The sequence below is a fragment of the Schistocerca gregaria genome, chromosome 4 (genome assembly GCF_023897955.1).
Source record: "Schistocerca gregaria isolate iqSchGreg1 chromosome 4, iqSchGreg1.2, whole genome shotgun sequence".
NCBI lineage: Eukaryota > Metazoa > Arthropoda > Insecta > Orthoptera > Acrididae > Schistocerca > Schistocerca gregaria.
Window position 1 is genome coordinate 587,539,117 of NC_064923.1, and position 18,437 is coordinate 587,557,553.

Consider the following 18,437-nt stretch of genomic DNA (forward strand, 5'->3'; position numbering starts at 1 on the left):
TCTGAGCAAATTGTCACATACGGCACGCTGACTCCATAGTTTGGTTTTAAACCTCACCATACAAAGAAAACTTTATTTTGTTGCACTACTAAAATTCTGTGAACAAGTATCTGATGGAAGTGATGTTACATGTTGAGAAAGTTTTTGCCCATGATACATCGCTGGAAAAACTACCAAGAATAAGACATCTGGGATACCATCTACAATTGGAATATTTTAGAGCTCCAAGGAAGCAGACAGCCAGAATAACACAGGTGCAAATCGAACACTAGATTAGGAATGAGAAAACATACTGATCTGCCACTAAACATGAAAGATGAGACAAAATTGTTTTTTAAGCTTATCAGTCAGTGAAGTCTACCATTTTATATTCTCAGGACACACTAGGTAGAGTTCTTCCTTGGAAGTTTCACATTCAAGATATTGTGCAGAAACTGAATGCTGCTATCTTCACTGTAAGAATGATCTCCACTGTCTACAAGGCTTGTTTACTTGCTTACCTTCAATCTGTTACCTTGTATGGTGTTATATTTTGAGACAACACTGTGCAATCAGTTTGATGGAGTCAGGTGAAAGGTTTTGTAGGGGGCCTAAGGTTCTGAGGATTCCTTGAAGCTCCACCTGGACATCAGGAATGGGATTACCTTGGCAAACTTTGTATGTAGAGTTGTCTGAAAGCTGACTCAGTCCCTAAGCCACATACTCCGGACGATCAAGTACCACGGTCGTGGAACCCTTGTCAGCCGGAAGAATGATGATGGATCGGTCAGCTTTCAGATCACGGATAGCCTGGGCTTCGGCTGTGGTAGGATTAAGGTTTTTCAAGGAAGATTGAGAGGCAAGGCTGGAAGTGAGAAATTCCTGGAAGGTTTGGAGAGGGTGATTTTGAGGAAGAGGAGGTGGGTCCCGCTGTGATGGAGGACGGAACTGTTCCAGGCAGGGTTCAGGGATACGACTTCCGAAAATCCTGCCCCGAAATGAGATCCTTCCTTCTTGAAATCCTCCCCACTCCACCAAGAGTGTCTTTCCGCCATCCACCTAACCTTCGTAACCTCTTCGTTCATCCCTATGAAATCCCCAAACCACCTTCCCTACCCTCTGGCTCCTACCCTTGTAACTGCCCCCGGTGTAAAACCTGTCCTATGCACCCTCCCACCACCACCTACTCCAGTCCTGTAACCCAGAAGGTGTACACGATCAAAGGCAGAGCCACGTGTGAAAGCACCCACGTGATTTACCAATTGACCTGCCTGCACTGTGACGCTTTCTATGTGGGAATGACCAGCAACAAACTGTCCATTCGCATGAATGGACACAGGCAGACAGTGTTTGTTGGTAATGAGGATCACCCTGTGGCTAAACATGCCTTGGTGCACGGCCAGCACATCTTGGCACAGTGTTAGACTGTCTGGGTTATCTGGATGCTTCCCACCAACACCAACCTATCCTAACTCTGGAGATGGGAACTTGCCCTTCAGTATATCCTCTCTTCTCGATATCCAGCAGGCCTCAACCTCCGCTAATTTCAAGTTGCCGCCGCTCATACCTCACCTATCTTTCAACAACTTCTTTGCCTCTGTACTTCCGCCTCGACTGACATCTCTGCCCGAACTCTTTGCCTTTACAAATGTCTGCTAGTGTCTGTGTATGTGCGAGTTTACACCTGTCCTTTCTTCCCCCTAAGGTAAGTCTTTCCGCTCCCGGGATTGGAATGACTCCTTACCCTCTCCCTTAAAACCCACATCCTTTCATCTTTCCTCTTCCTTCCCTCTTTCCTGACGAAGCAGCCGCCGGTTGCAAAAGCTTGAAATTCTGTGTGTGTGTTTGTGTGTTTTATTTATTGTGCCTACCTACCGGCGCTTTCCCGCTTGGTAAGTCTTGGAATCTTTGTTTTTAAAATAAAAAAAAAAAAAAAAACCACAGGCAAAGATTGAATGTATTTCAAATCCAGCTTTGCAACTATAAAAAAATGGCTGTTTTGTCACCACTTGTATTTTGTTTTATCGATATAAAATGTCGCCAGTGTTCTGTAATGACAGATATTTAAAATCTGAATTGTTTTCTAGATTGAAAAACAGTTTGGCATGAAGATGTTTATTTTACTTCCAGTATTTTATGCCTCGTTTTCACTCAAAGCTGGAAATGCTATCTGCTTGCAAGTTTTTAAGATATTCTTTCATTTGGCTCTCTTGATTGCAGCTAGTCCCACATTACTTTGAGGAACTATGCATTTCAAGCATCACTACTGCTTGTACCTTTCTGGCTAAGTATGTCTCACTTGTTTAGTGTAGTATTACCAAACAGTTTTTCTTTTGATCTTAAATGTTCACTTCCTCTTTGATTCATTATATGTGTGTTAAGTCATTTCATCATGTTGTTATGTATTTCTTTAACGTGTAAGAGAAATGGAGAAGCAGGGATCGAGTTGAAGGTCTAATTGGTGAGTAGGTGGAAGGAGGAGGGCGTGAGCAAACAGACATCACACATGTAATAATACGTATGTAACTGATGCCGAATAATGAATCTTCAGTGCGGATGCAAATTATGTCTGAACACTTGCAGGAATTAGGTGAAGATGTGAGCAATGAGGATAATGGGCAGTAAATGCTAGATGTGGTGTGTGCAACAACGTTTGAAAATTTGGATTGGATGAAAAGCATGCTCGAACAGCTGAAGCAGTGAAAGTGACTGCTTGAGTAATGCAGGAAATCTGAATTTGTGTCATGGTCCAGCAGAAATTTTCACTTGTCCCCATTTGATTTATTTCAATGCCCGATTGTGACTGTGACCCGACTTTCTTTTATATCATGTACATATACGTGTGTTGAATCAAAAAATGGTGTCTGTTCTTACAGAATGGCCGAAAAAACAGGCACCACACATATAATAATATTTTTCATACTGCCCCCCCCCCCCTCTCCCTGAATATAGGAGATTTGTTAAGCATGTGATCCAGCAAGTGAATGACTAATGTGGCAAATAATACAATTCGAGAGTGCAAACTAAAACAGAGGAATCACTGCACAGACTAAGAAGACTGCAAGATACTTCTCACAGAATGCAGAAGGTACTGATACTGACTCATTTCTGGATGATAACATTAAAATGGAAACCCATACCAAGCTGATGCAAATCAGGATGAAGAAATCTCTGCATGATGAGTAACTAATCCACATGGAGAATTTAAATAAATCAGATGCATCAGTGGCTTAAAAGAGGAAGAATGAGAGCTGAGTCAGCTACAACAGTAACTGTGCAAGATCAGGGATGGAGGACAAAGAACTATGAAGAAGTTACAATAAAAATCATCACTCCAGGTAATTGAGGTCAACTTTGTGTAGAACTCTCTGAGGCCATTGATCACATAATATTAGGGTGTTCTATAAGTTGACAAAGAATGAATAACTCAAGAAGCACAATAAGGTGCTCATACCCTCATTCGGAAATATGCAGAGTTCTAAAAATACCAGATCCCCACAACAAAGGGTGCAACCACACAACTAATGCAGTCATGATGGCTAGATGTAATACTAGCCTGTATGAAGAACAAATTGAAGCTAACAAGACTGACATGACTATACATCAGTGAACATATACATCTTATAGATGCAAGTACCAGTCGCAGACAAATTCCAGTTAATGGTATCAGAGCCAGCAGCCTAAAACTGTTATAATCATATCTAGACAACTCCAAGCAACGATATAAGAAAAAAAAAATAGATTGCTACTTCCTGTAAAAATGACGCAATGTGTTGCTGACAAGCAAAGCAAAAAGCTTACAGATTAGCTTTTGGCCAAAGACTTTGTCAGAAAAGAAAACACACACACACACACACACACACACACACACACACACACACAGAAAGAGAGACAGAAAAGCAAGCTCACCTCATGCACACTTGCATTCTGGCCCAGGCTGCCGGAGATGGTGGTCATGCGTGCATGAGGTGCGATTGCTTGTGTGAATGAAAATGTATGTGTTTCTCTTTCAGATGAAGGCCTTGGCAAAAAGCTAATGTGTATGTGTCTTTTCAATGCACCTGTATATAACTCAACGTGTCTTCTTTAGGATGAGGAGCAATCTATTTTTCCCTTATCTTTTCGATTTTTCCAACATGCCATTTCCACTGTTTGATTCAAGCCTAAGCAACTTGTCTGTGTAGGGAAAGGAAGAACTAGCATAGAAAAAAATCAATGTCACTTCATCGGTACAGTATGGTACTGGGAAAATGCAATCGGTCTACGAAGAGAATTGCTTACAAAACACTTGTGGGACCCATCCTAGACTATTGTTCAAGTGTTTAATATCCGTACAAAATGGGTTTAATGGGGAATACAAAAAAGAAGGCAGCATGAATGGCCACAGGAACTGTGTCATGAAAATGGTGAAAACCTGAAATGGCAGACACTTTAAGATAAAGACCATTAATTTTGCAAAATCCAAATTAGAAAGTTTCAGAGCCAGTATTAAGAGATAAATCCAGGAATACACTACAGCCTTCTACGTTTTACTTTTGTAAAGGCTGAGAAGAGAAGAGTATATAATTATTGCGAGCACAAATGTATTTCAGCAGTCAATCTTCCTGTGGAGAAATGCTGATATGTACAAGGGGATTTAAAAAGGAAGTTACATATTATTATGGCAGAACAAGTAACTTTTATTGAATGCTGCACTACACTTCGAAGTGACGCAGATACAAATACTATCTCTATAAACAATAATTTGAAAGTTCTACCAGTAATTCAGTTCCTAGATGATACATATCAACTCCTTGAGCACAGAGACATTCAAGAACCATCATGTGAATATCCTGATCTTCAAAATACCTGAAATTGCTGTGAATCATTTTCTTAACTGTCTGGACAGTGTTGTCTGTGGTCAATATCAATTATCTTTCTTCCCAATTGGCATTATGCACATCTGTGCAGCCACCATTCACTACAACTGGGCACAACATTGCACTTGGTCCATATACTGTCAGAATGTGATAGTGAATATATTTATAACTGAAACATTTTACCCACAAGAATTGTACTGTCACATATACTTCAACTTAGGAGCACGTTTCCAGTTTTTGCACCATTTCATTTGCACACTGTGATGCACCTGTCAACCATACTGCAATAAAATATGTCTGCAGGGAGCCCAAAACATGTACTGTCTTCTGATAATGAAGCACTTGTTGTTAAATGGTCTTGATGGAGGATTACATGTGTAACTTACATTTTAACGTCCCCTTGTAGTACAATGGGAAGTATCATCTGTCATGCACTTCACCGTGATTTATAGAGTACAGATGTTAGATCAATGTAGGTTTCCCACAGAGTTCTGTGTTGGGACCTTTTTATTGTCATGGTTAATAACCTGCCCTCATCTGTAAGAACCAACACAGTATTATATACAGTTCACACAACTTATCTTCGATGTCGACATGATTTAAATAGCCACAAAATTGTGCTGATAATACAAAAGCCCAAGTGACAGCCTGGTTCAGAGTGAATGGATTTTCTCCTAAATCAACCTAAACATCTTTGTTGATATTCAATTTAAAAACTGAACTCCCTTGTGTCAAGTTGTTGGGTATATATTTAGACCATAAGTTGACATGAGGGCAAATGTAAAATATATTAGTGGTAATATGACAAGAGAACTTTATGTTTTGAAGTATCTTATTAATTATACGCCTGAAGTCCATGCTAAAATGTTGCATGTTTTGAGCATTATGGTATGTGGTTTTAGACTTTGGACCAATACTAGTTACATTAAAGACAGCTTGTTATTGCAAAGAAGGCCATCAGACTAATTATCAGGACCTCTGCACACTGTGAAGCTACATTTTCTGAGCAGAATTCATTACTGTAATTAACTTATGATTTCCATTTGTACAAAGAAGAATATGCTAAAAGCAGCCAGTTTGCTGGCTGCGAATGCAGGAGGGACGGATGGCAGTTGTATGGGCTAGGTACATGATGCACGACTCCTGGACTCAGTGGGGAATGGCACACACTGAAGGCAATGATGGGATGTGAATATGGTAAGAGGTGAGGGATGTGGGAACAATGATTCACTGGAGATTGAAGCCAGGACAATTACAGGAGCGAAGTATGTGTTGCAGAGATAACTCCCATCTGTGTAATTCACAGAAGCTGATGGTTGAGGAAAGGATCCAGAGAGCCCAAGTCATGTAGCAGCCATTTAAATTGAGCATGCTATGCTCGGCTGGTATATAACACACCTACTTACACAGGTGGTATGGCCTCTGACGGGGTATAATAGCTCATGACAGGACTGGAGTGGGAAGTGCTGGGTGGGTGGGTTGGGCAGGTTTTGCACCTTAGTCTTCCACAATGATCTGCTCCCTGTGGAAAGAGGGTTGGGTGTGTAAATGGAATAGAGATAGACTAGGAAGTTGTCTTGTTGGTTGGGTGGGTTGGTGGGTGGGTGACAGAACACCACTTTAGGAGAGATGAGAAAGATATTTGGTGGGATATCCCTAATTTCAGGGGATGATGAGAGATAATAAAAGCCCTGGCAAAGGATACGGTTCACTGTTCCAATATAGCTTAATAATGAGTAGCTAGGGTTCCACTCCTTTGTAGCTGAGTTAGTTAGTTAGTCAGATGTTCCAAAGTTCCACACATGTGCAAATCATTCCTTTATCAAAATGATGCAGAATACTCTCTCTCTCTCTCTTTCTTTTTATGAAAGTTTCCTATAGGTGGCCCATAAAGAGGTTGGCATAGGAGGGGGCCTTGCAAGTATCCAAGGCTGTGCCACAGATTTGGTTGTATACCTTCCCTTCAAAGAAAAAGTAGTTGTGTGTCAGGATATAGTTGCTATGTGTTTTTAATTATCTACTGCTGTAATTGACTACTGATAGTAAAATTCTAATTATTATTAGCTGCACATGTTAGAATTGGTCTTATGATGCAACAAAGAGCCAAAGAAGATCCGAGTGTGTTCATACGAAATTCTCTTCTACATGATCTGTATACGAGTCAATAAAGAACCAACAGTAATTGTTGGGACTGTTGCAAACATATTGTCAACTAATTCTATCCTAGGCATGTTAGTAGATGGCATTTAAGCTATATGTGGAGGGCTCTGAAAGAACGGTAGCCATCATCCTCCTAAGAGGCTTTCATATTCCCTGCAATATGCAGACAGGTATTCATTGGCGTACCCAGCAAGGGGCGGAGGGGCGTGAGGGGGGGGGGGGGGGAGCTGCTCCCCCACCCCACCCCCCTAGAAGATATTCACAGTTTTTACTAGTTTACTGTTTTATTTAATATGAAATGCTGTATGTTTTCTTGGATTGTACAAGAGCATTCTTGTATTTAAAATGTTTATTAAAAGCAGTTTTTCACTGGTTTAATGTTTTATTTAATAAGAAGTGGTGTATGTTGTCTCAAGTCCTTGTTTCCTGAGACTAGTATGACTCCCCCCCCCCCCCAGTTCAGATTCTGGGTACACCCTTGCAGGTAGTGCCAGGAAAATTCAGGGCAGTATTTTAGACACTTGGGACAGTTTTTTGGCCAATGGAGAGCCTAAAAATATTGAGTGATCTGTCCTTTAACTACACATTAAGCTACATGTATTGGCACGTGTCTGCCTTGATGTGTCCTTTCCTCTCCAAACTAGATTATTATAATGTAAAATAGCATTCCTTTTTCTTATGTGGACTGTTAATGATAGTTTGCAATACATGGTCCTACCTAAACTTCACTGTACACCATTTCACCAATATACGTAGCAACAGAATAACAAAATTACCAGAGATTTCAGATCTTATTCCCTCACTGAGACCATTAATGAGGGCAAGCAGGGGGGAGAAAGGGATGGTGAGCTAAACAAAAATCTGGATGTTACAAATGATCAACTTGGTCACCAATATCAAAAATGAAGTTAACATACATTAACATAAGTTATTACAACAAATACTTATTAATAATCACTACAACTGATTGATGTAGTACAAGATGTACCATGATGGCGCATAGGAAAAAGATGTGACTATTAGTTCTTCGTCCATTATCATGTGGCATTCAAACAGCTGGTCTGAGAAATTCATTGTGTGTTTCTGGATTAGGACTTCAATCCGATTTCTGGGTATGAAGCGAGTTAATTTATATAAAATTGGGCTGGCAGTTAACTGCATAGTACCTTCGAATAGTTAATCACGTTGCAGTTCTGAATATTTAGTAACTCACCTGTGTTTTCACTGAAATGATGTCGACAATACTTTTCTTAGAAATATTGTTTATAGATCTTTCGAAGACAGATCTTACAGTCGTTTCAAGATCGGCTGCAGTTTCTTCTTTGTAGCCCAAGTCATTTATAATGTGGTGGTGTTTCTCCTTTGGAGCGCAGGATATCACTTCTGAAATATTGCCTTTGTTAACAACAGCACATATTACATGTCTATCGGAGCAATGGAAAAATTCTTCCTCCTTGCATTCTTTAACACGCAACTCAAGATGCTCGACGGAAAAATTTGCAGTATCATTCTGAAATTTACAAAACAATGCAGGATTCACAAATCTGATCACCAACAGTACGACAAAGAATTGAGTCTAATACAAAAATTAGTTACGTACCTGAAAAGAAATATAAACATTCGTAACTATAGGCATACTGTACATCCATTGCGATTCGTTGTTATTATTCAACACATTTTCTATATTTTGCAAAGTAGATTCTGCAACTGCCAAATCTTGCGAAGACAAAGAGAAGTAATGCAATATTATTAACAGGCTAAAAATCAGGGCCATTTCTTGTTTCCCACATTAGTGTTCACAAATCACGATCAAACTGCGCAGAAACCGCAATATACACTAGCTATTAATAACCAGTGAGTTCGGGGAAGACTGACTTATTAGTAACAAGAGAGAGTTTAAAGTCTGTGTGATACTGTATTCAAAAACAGCTGTCTGGTGCGCTCAAGGCAGTGCTGCACTATTGGTGTTTTACATATATGTTTATTTGGTGCCGAGTGACGTCATATCACGTGTGACGCACTGCAACTTGTAAGCAGTGGGTGTTATGCTGTGGATGACACTCGTGACAGCAATGTTGAGAATCGTGTGTCGCGGCTGCTCGACTGATTGTTTTTAACAAGTAGGTAACGCTTTTGTTCAGTACAGTACGTTTCCTTCAGATGGCTGTGTATAACGAAATAATTGGGAATTACGAAGAAAATGCAAAAATTACAATGTAAAAAAAATCATTATCACCGAAGGGAAAATTATCAGTAGAAAGACAGCACTTTGTTAATTTTGACCACCATAGTGACCATAAAATTCGTGAACCATGAAATTTTTGGTTTCTTTAAATGACATCTCATATTTAAAGTAACAACTTTTGTTGAGCAACTGACATTATTTTTTTATAGTAACCTCATAATCTTGAATGCATTCTGAAATCGGAAACGTTATCATTCACTGAGTCATCAGCACCGGTAACAAGTTTATCTAGCCTAAACGTTATCTGAAGAGAATTTCGAGGAGCATCAGGGTGTGGAAACATTGTACATTGGTTTTTATGATGTGCCCTGCTTGAACAGACGGAAGCCCTATATATTTTTTGGAAACATTGTTTCGCATTTATTAAAAAGTAGAAGTTGGACTGCGTGGATTTCTAACGTAACGTATTATGTATAAACTGTATTTATCTATCTTTAAGCATTCTTATACGTTCATATACAACAATAATTACAGCATGAAATTAGAAACTGCATGACTACTCTGAGTAATGCTAAAATTAGATTCCAGTTAGAATTTACCTAGTTCACAATTCATGTATTGCAGTGCGGTATGTGTAGCACTGTTGAATATAGTTGTAACACTGTTATATAACTATATTTTCTTATAAACAAGTCTGATGTGGAGTGACAAACTATTTAGTTCAGTTTTTGTGTAGTGCAGGTGAAGGTTGGTGAGGTTCTCTTTGGGCTGTACTAGTCAGCTTCAGACATAAGCTACAAGGTATAAAATGCCACATTATTCATTTCCTTGAAGTCTATGTCACTCTCACTATAAGAAGTGCAGATAATTATACGTCTTACACTTACTTCCCATTATATGTACTTTTTAGTTTGCTTATAAATCAGTTTCAACTCCATTGTGATAGAAACAGCCACATTACAAAAAACAAAAATGATATTCATGTGAACTTTACCTCTTTATTGAGGTTTTATAATGGAGCTTATGGACTATGGTGATAAGACTTGCAAAAGCTCTCGTATAACATAAAGTAAGAAATTGAAAATCACTAACAACTAAGAAAATTTAAAAACATACCCCATTAGCCACTCTTCCTACTAACTATCTAAATATGTAGAGATGGGCATTGAAAAATTGTGGTAGCTGTGTGGCAACTATAGCTGCATGACAAGTGATAGTGTGCTATGAATAGGATTCAATACCTATAGATATAAAAATATCAGGCAGAAGCTTTTTCACAGTAGCAGCTTTCTTACTAATTTACTTGATTAGATTTGCGTGGCATAAATCATAATAAAACTAGATAGTATAGCGACAGTTTATTGTTATTAAATTGACAGATTAAGTTTCTATGATATCGTTGTCTCATGTTAATGAATACCCAACTCATTCCACATATCTGAAGATTCTACTTTGTGATGTGACCTGCTGTACTCAAGAAATGAGTGAAAGAAAGTAAATAAGCATGTAATCACAAGAACTGCAGGTTTTAGGAAAATATCAAAGAATGAGCAAATGGGAAACATTAAACCTGCCAAATTGGAAAGCGGATTTAGGAGTTGGTTCAAGTCTGCAATTTCTAACCATGATTTCTTTGTTTCTTTTGCAAACTAGTCTGTTAGTTGCAGGCAACTCAACAAGTTCAGGGTAAACAGTCAACCAAATTGCAATCACAATGTCCGCTGCTCTTGTCTAACATGCTGATGTTATCAGTTCATTGGGGTAGGTCATACCAATTGGGTGATTGTATACAGTAGCCATCAGTATCATTGGATCTAAAGATTTCTTTCGGCAGAAGGATGTGTCGTGAGTTGTGCTTTGGTAGCTCAGTTGGTATAGCACTTACCCATGACAGGCAAAGATCCCAATTTCGAAACTTGATCTGGCACACAGTTTTAATCTGCCAGGAAGTTTCATATCACATTCTGCTGCATGGTGAAAATATCTTTATGTTAGTCGTAGTTTGAAAGAGCAGACAGAAAATTGCAGACAAAAATTAATAGAAAGTAAGGAAAGTGTAAGAAAAGCTGTGCTGATGTCTGGAACTACTCTTTTGCACGATCTTTCAGGGAATCGTAGAAAATTTTGCTTAGATTACAAAGTCACCAGTGGTGTCAAAATGTTTGCATTTCCTAATTTGTCCAGTAGTCTCCTGTCTAACCAGAACATGCTTTACATCCACCTCCGTAGCTAAGGGATGAGCATGTCTGACTGCCGTTTGGAAGATCCAGGTTCATTTCCCGGTAGTACCAGAGAGGTATCATTGTTAATAGGACTGTAACAGGGTGCATTCTGCCTCACAAGGCCAGCCGAGAAGTTAATTGAATAATAGCTAGTATCTCCAAGAATCTGAAAGTCGATAAGAGTTGAAATTGTGGTGTGCTGTTGACAGTATCTTCCATGCCATATCCAAACACCACCACTCTTGGTGGTAGGCACGGCAGGCAGTTGGATTAATGTGAATCATCAGGGCCTGATTGTGACATGATTTCATGTTTAAAAATTAATCCATGCACCAGACACTTGCTATGCAGCACTATCTGCATACCACTTTAATGTTTCATTTAGATATGTAAGTACCCCTAATGCTGGAAAAAAATAGAATCTACAGAAAATCCTGATGATCTTACTTAGTTCCATACTGGGAGTGCAGCTATATCAAACCCTTTCTTAGCTCACAGTCATTACATCTGTCTTGTACAGCAATGTATACAACTAGAATAAAAGAACATACATTTTAAATATTGTAGATAATTATCTGTGACTTGTATCTGTTTTCCGGGTTATTGAATATATCCTGAGCTTGTTTTCAAGACAATGTTCATTCTGTTTAACTAATATTCCAAATCCTTTGCCACCTGCGATAGAATTACAATGTAGTAACAGACTTTAAAGATTTTATGTATAAATGAATTTATGACGTGAATGTGTAATGACTCGTTCTACATCATTACGATCTATCATGCAAAATGATCCACATAACTAACTGAGGAAATGAAGCAATAAATCTTATGATACTAAAAAAAAAATATTTGCTGTGAAATAAAACAGTAAACAATGTAAACACAGTGTGTTTGAAAGTGCATATTGTTGGTTGGTAACATTCAATACTCTATTGCTCCACCTTGTGCACTGTAACATGCTTGAATCCTCCTTGGCATACTGTGCACAAAGTGACAGTGAAATGGCAGTCCATTTGAGGACATCCAGTGTATGAGGAGTGTTCCTATATCGATGTACTGAAAGTTTAACTGGGTCCCATGCATGCTCAATCAAGTTCATGTCAGCAGAGCCCCAGGGGACCCACAGGTCTTTTGTGGGTATCTGTGAGGTGCTCATGGATCCCAGAGCTATTGCAGCCTTTCTTCTTTTTTGTGCTGTTTTACCTTCCGTTCCTTCTCCCTTCCTCCCCTTAGTCGTTTCCGTCTGCCCCTTCCTTTCCCTCTCTTAGTGTTGTTATTTATGTCAGCCCGGCTATCCTCCTCCACATTGTTTTGTCTTGAGGTTTTGATTTGTTTGATTTTTTCAGCTTTTCTGTTTTTGCTCCCTCTTAGGGGTTTGACCTCCATCTCTAAATTTGAAATCTGTTGTGTGAGGCAGATTGTGGAAGAACTCCCCAGCATCTTTGGCATTCATTTCTCTTCCCTCTTTCCTGTTCTGCCTTCTCCTCCCTCACTGCCCTAGTCCCTTCTCCTCCTTGCTAGGCCACCAGCTCGGTAGCCAGTCCTTGTGGTGGGGCTGTAATGTATCAATCTGGCGGAGTCCCCTGACACCATAGAGATCCCACTGCTGGTACCTGCACTGTGAATGCAACATGAAAGCCTAGGAATTGTTGCCAATCTTTTCGGGCATCAGAACTCCTGGCAACGACTGTCATGCCAGGCAGCCGTTGTTGTGGCTGGGTGGCGCCCACAAGGCAAGTCCCTGATAGGAGATGGTGGTACTAGCACAGACATTTGGCACATAAACGCATTAAGCTCTCTGGCCACTCTTCCTCGGCCATTTGTCTTCCTAGGAACAGTTCTACCTCAGTTCCTATTACTGCCTTCCTGGCCTGTTGCCCATTGCCTACCCTCAGGGAGGAGGGTCAGGCCCACTGGCTTGGCGCAAAACTCTTTCCACGGTTCCTGGTATGCACCAGGACTGACAGAGAGACTTTTGCCACCACCATATCTCTTTTTAAGCACATTGAGGACAAGTTCAGTGAAATTGAGTCATTAAGCAACATGAGATCTGGTTCCCTCCTTATAAAGACATCTTCTGGCAGCCAGGTGGCCTCCCCCTTATGTGCGATTGCTTATGAAACATCCCTGTGAATATCACTCCTCCTGAGTCTCTCAATATGACACAGGATGTGATTTTCTGTAGGAACCTTCTCCCCCAGTCTGATAATGAACTTAGGGCTAATCTGGAATGATGTGATGGTCATTCCCTACATTGTGTTCAGAGGGGCCCTAAGAATAAACATGTAGACACTGGCACTTTCATGCTGGCCTTTGAGGGGGATACGCTGCCCAAGAAGGTCAAGGTGATGGTGTACAGATGTGATGTCTAATCATTCATTCCAATTCCTATGCGTTGCTTCAGTTACCTTAATTTCAATCACATGTCCTTGCGATTCAATGCCACTCCCATCTAAGGTGATTGGGGCTACCCCCATCATGTGAGGAGCCCATGCGCCCTACTGCCTATCTGTGTAAACTGCTCTGATCTACATTCTCCCCACTTACTGGAGTGACAACTGTATACAGAGGAAAAAAGAATCCAGGCAATAGAGATCCTTGACTGTCTCGGCTACTTTGATGCCCAGAAGGAGTTTGACAGATTTCATCCAGTGAATCTCTTATCTACCTTTTCCTCAGTGACATCTTCCTCTCCTCCTTACCCCCATCCTGCCCCCTTTCCTCCCTACCCAGCGGCTCCTATCCATTCCCCTCAAGGAACCGCTCCTCTTTCTCAGCCATAGAAGAAATCCTCTTCTTGGGCTCCTGCTAGGATCGGGGTTCCCTCTCAGAACTCCTGTCCCCAGTGTTTTCAAGATAGGAACCCTGCAACCTTGAGTCGGATGGGGGACCCACACCCCGAAGCCCCCAAAGCCACTCGCTCTCTGTCTGATCCGGACATCACTGCCACCTACTCCCTTACTTATAACACCTCCTCCCACCCTCTGAGGGAGAAGAAGAAGCAGTGCAAGCCCAAGGACGAGGCTTCCCTGGCATTAGGGCTCTTGCCCCACCTTTCTCACTCCAAATCAGACCCAGTCTCTCTCTGTTTTTTTCCACCTCATTGTCGTTGATAATGACCATTGAACTGGTAACATGACCTCCCCTTGGCTTCTTTATGTCTAACTTGGATTCTTGCCACATGATAATCCAATGGAACTGAAATGGTATTACTGCCATGTACTGGAAATAAAACAACTTGTTTCCTCTTTTTCTGCATTCTATCATGCACATCATGAAATTTACTTCAATGATGAACACTTTCCAATGTTTCTTGGTTATCGGACATTCTGTTGGAAACTTGCTGACACCAAGATAGCTCCTGGAGGGGTCTACATTTTGTTTTGCACCAGTGTCATTAGCAACTGGATCCCCCTTCGTACAAACGTAGAAGTAATAGTGGTATGAGTGCAGATGACCCCAGCAATCACCATTTGCATTGTCTACCTCTCCTCAGGTATGCCACTTCCTTATATTGAACTGCCTTCCTTGATACTGCAAATCTCGCCCCTGTATCTCCTCCTTGGGGACTTCAGTGCACACCATCCCATGTAGAGGAGTGCTACTTCGACAGGTAGGGTTCTTCTAATCGACCAACTTATTCCAGACTTTGATTTGTGTCTCCTCAATGATGGTTCTCATACCCACTTCAGTGCCACTCATGTCACTTTTTCTGCTCTTGATCTCACAATCTCCTTCCCTGTTCTCGTGGCTTCACTACATTGGTCACCCCATGATGATCTCTGTGACAGTGATCACTTCCTGGTGATTCTATTGTTTCCCTGTTGCCATCAGGCAGACAGGCCCCCACTTTGGGCATTCCTCAGAGCCAGTTGCCCCTGACTGATGCAGACATGTAAGACGTCTCTGACACTGCTATCCCCCTATCCACAGGTCCACTTCGTCGACTGGTACTGTGGTGGACCAAGGACGTAGTATTTGCGTTCCATGCCTGCCGGCGGGCACAGCAATGATTTAAACGATACGCTTCACAGACCAACATTATCACTTTTAAGCATCTCCATTCTAAGGCTTGCTGCCTTATTAAGCAGAATAAAATAGGAATGCTGGGAGTGCTATGTTTTGTCCCTGGGGACATGTGCCTCTTCATCCCAGGTTTTGTCTGAGCTCTGTAGCCTTCTGGGCCGCCAGTGACAATCAATTGTCCTGGTTCTTATCCTACAGGGTGCTCTGTCTACTGATCCATTAGTATTTGCAGAACACCTCGTGACAGCATCGGTGTCCTCTTCCTATCCTGCTACCTTTCTTCAGCAGAAACGAAAAGTTGAAGAAACACGCCTCTGTTTCAACAATGAACCATTCACTGAGTGGGAATTCTTGCAGGCTCTTACCTCTTCATATGCCTTAGCCCCAGGCCTATATTCCATCCAAAACCATAAGACCCAACACTTTGATATTACCCAGAGGTAACATCTGCTCAGGTTCTCCAACAGCATTTGGGTTCTTCCTCTTGCAATGACAAGACAGCATAGTTATCCCTATTCTTAAATCTGAGACGAACCCAATTGTTCTTGACAGATACCAGCCGATTAGCCTGACCAATGTACTTTGCAAACTGCTTGAAGGGATTGTTAGCTTCAGATTGTGTTGGGTACTTGAATCTCGGGCCCTTTTGTCCCTGTATCGGTGTGGCTTCTGGGAAGGACAGTCTAAAACTGACCATTTACTCAGATTGGAAACAGCAATCTGACAGGATTTTTCTAAACACCATCACCTTTCCGCGATCTTCTTTGACCTAGATTAGGCGTACAATGTGGTTTGGCACTCTCACATTTTAGTTACCCTCCATGACTGGGCCTTTCACCACCATCCCCCCCCCCCCCCTCCTCCCCCCTGTCTGATTTTTATTTGCGAGTTTTTATCCTGCTGGCTCTTCCGAGCTAGAGATGGCACTTCACTCAGCACCCCTCAGATCCAGGAAAACGGAATTGCACAGTGTTCTGTGTTAAGTGTCACACACTTTCTCATTACTGTCAATGGGCTTGTAAACTCTGTTGGGTCTCTGGTTATGACAGTGTTGTATGTCGATGATTTTTGTGTCTGGTGCAGCTCCCAGTCAGTAACATCTGCTAAACACCAGCTCCAAGGCTCCATCTGATGGGCCCGTGTGTGGAGCCTTTCCCATGGCTACCAGTTTTCTCCCTCCGAAACACAGGTTATGCGTTTTTGTCATCAAACCATAATACATCCCTATCCAAAACTTTATTTAGGTAACCAGCACCCAAATGTTGTAGGTAAGTCCCATTTCTTAAGGTTTCCTTTTGATAAAAAGCTGATGTGGCTACTCAGTATTCGCCAACTGAAGAGTACCTACATGCAGAAGCTTAACGCTCCTGGCTCATGCATCTTGGGTTGCAGACTGTGCTACTCTTCTCCATATTTATCGTGCTCTGGTTTTGTCCAGCTTAAATTGTGGTTGTTAGGTTTATGGCTCAGCAGCTCCTTCCACTCTGAAACTACTTGACCCTGTTCATCATTATGGGGTGCTTGTGACTATCAGTGCCTTTCAGACTTGTCCCTTTCACAGTCTCCTCACAGTAGAGGGGATTCCGCCCTCTACAGATATGACGGAGCCAACTCTTGGTTTCTTATGCAATCACCATTTGACAATTTCCTTGACAGTCCCATGTATCCCATCCTCTTTGCAAACGAAGGACATCTCCCTCCTGATATCCGCCCTCAGGTGGAATTTCTGGTCAGAATGCATCTCATTTCCCTCTGTTGGGATCTCCGTCTCCACCCACTGGAGTGTGCCCCATATATCCCCCCCCTCCCCTCCACTGGAAGATGCCTAGACCATGCATATTAGGACCAACCTATTCCAGTGTCCTAAGGTCTCTGTCACCCCTACAACATCAAGCATTTTGTATGTTCCACCCTTGAAGTATTCCAGTGTACCACCGTCTTCCACACTTTCTTTCTTTCTCACTGGTCATACCTGACTTGAGAGTCCATTACCGCAGCAACATATTTTCGCCATCTGTCCCTGTCTTGGGCTATTTCCTTCCATTCACCTTCAATACCTAGGCTCCTCAAATTAGCCTTCACATTATCCTCCCATCTATGCCTCGATCTCCCCCAAGGACGTTTTCCCTCTAAGTGTCCTACCAGTACTCTGCGCGCTGCCCTGCCCCCATCCATGCGAGCTACGTGAGCTGCTCATCGCCGCCTATGTGATTTAATAATACTGATTATGTCAGGGCTTGAATAGAGTTCGTGAACCTCTTCGTTATGCAGTTTTCGCCACTCTCCGCTAATGTCATCCCTTTTTGCTCTGAGAATTTTCCTCAAAATTTTGTTTTCAGATACTTGAAACGGCTTTTCATTTTGCACAGCAAGAGACCAAGTCTCACACCCGTACAGCATAACTGGTAGAATAATAGTTTTGTATATTATAATATTTAAATTCCTAAACAATATCCATGATGGAAATAATCTATTCAGTGAGAAGTAGCACGCATTTCCCACCCGTAATCTCTTCTTCTGTTAGGATTCAATCTCATTTCTGGAGTGATGTCCACACCTAGATACTTAAATGTGTTCACTTTTTCAAACTGCATGTCTCCAACTTTTAACATTTCCTGATCTACTGCTGTTGGCATTCTAGTAGTAACCAGATATTTAGTTTTGTCTTCACTTATCCTTAGACCTACATCTTCACTAGCCTTGATTAATGCATTCGCATTTGCTGTTAGATTCTTTCCTATTGCTAATGATGTTTAGATCATCTGCATACCCAATATCTTAATATTTCCATTTAACTCAACACCCTATGAATTATCTGCTGCCATTCGTACAATATATTCTAGGATTAAATTAAAAAGTAGCGGAGACAGGGCATCTCCCTGCTTAAGTCCGGTTTTTATTACAAATTCTTCTGACTCCAATTTCCCCATGCATACTCTACCTTTTGTGTTTTTCAAACTCGCTTCTATAAGTCTAACATACTTCTTTGGTATTCCAAGTTCCAAA

The 18,437-nt window shown here is 41.3% G+C and overlaps 2 protein-coding genes across 9 annotated transcripts in view; one reads left to right on the top strand and one right to left on the bottom strand.

Annotated features, from left to right (window-relative positions):
• The window catches only part of LOC126267069 (uncharacterized), a 239,982-nt gene extending 231,032 nt beyond the window's left edge, over positions 1–8,950 (bottom strand). For both annotated transcript variants that reach the window (XM_049971922.1, XM_049971923.1), the window contains exons 1-2: positions 8,599–8,950; positions 8,212–8,508 (exon numbers count right to left, since the gene is read on the bottom strand). In XM_049971922.1, coding sequence (XP_049827879.1) covers positions 8,212–8,508; positions 8,599–8,772 — 471 coding nt within the window. In that variant the 5' untranslated portion in view covers positions 8,773–8,950. The remainder of the gene's footprint in view (positions 1–8,211; positions 8,509–8,598) is intronic.
• Positions 8,951–9,029: 79 nt separating this feature from the next.
• The window catches only part of LOC126267071 (galectin-9-like), a 134,333-nt gene continuing 124,925 nt past the window's right edge, over positions 9,030–18,437 (top strand). For 4 of the 7 annotated variants that reach the window (XM_049971927.1, XM_049971929.1, XM_049971930.1 and 1 more), the window contains exon 1: positions 9,030–9,118. The gene's annotated coding sequence lies outside the window, so the exon portion shown is untranslated. The other 3 variants (XM_049971931.1, XM_049971928.1, XM_049971933.1) reach the window with 3 other exon arrangements.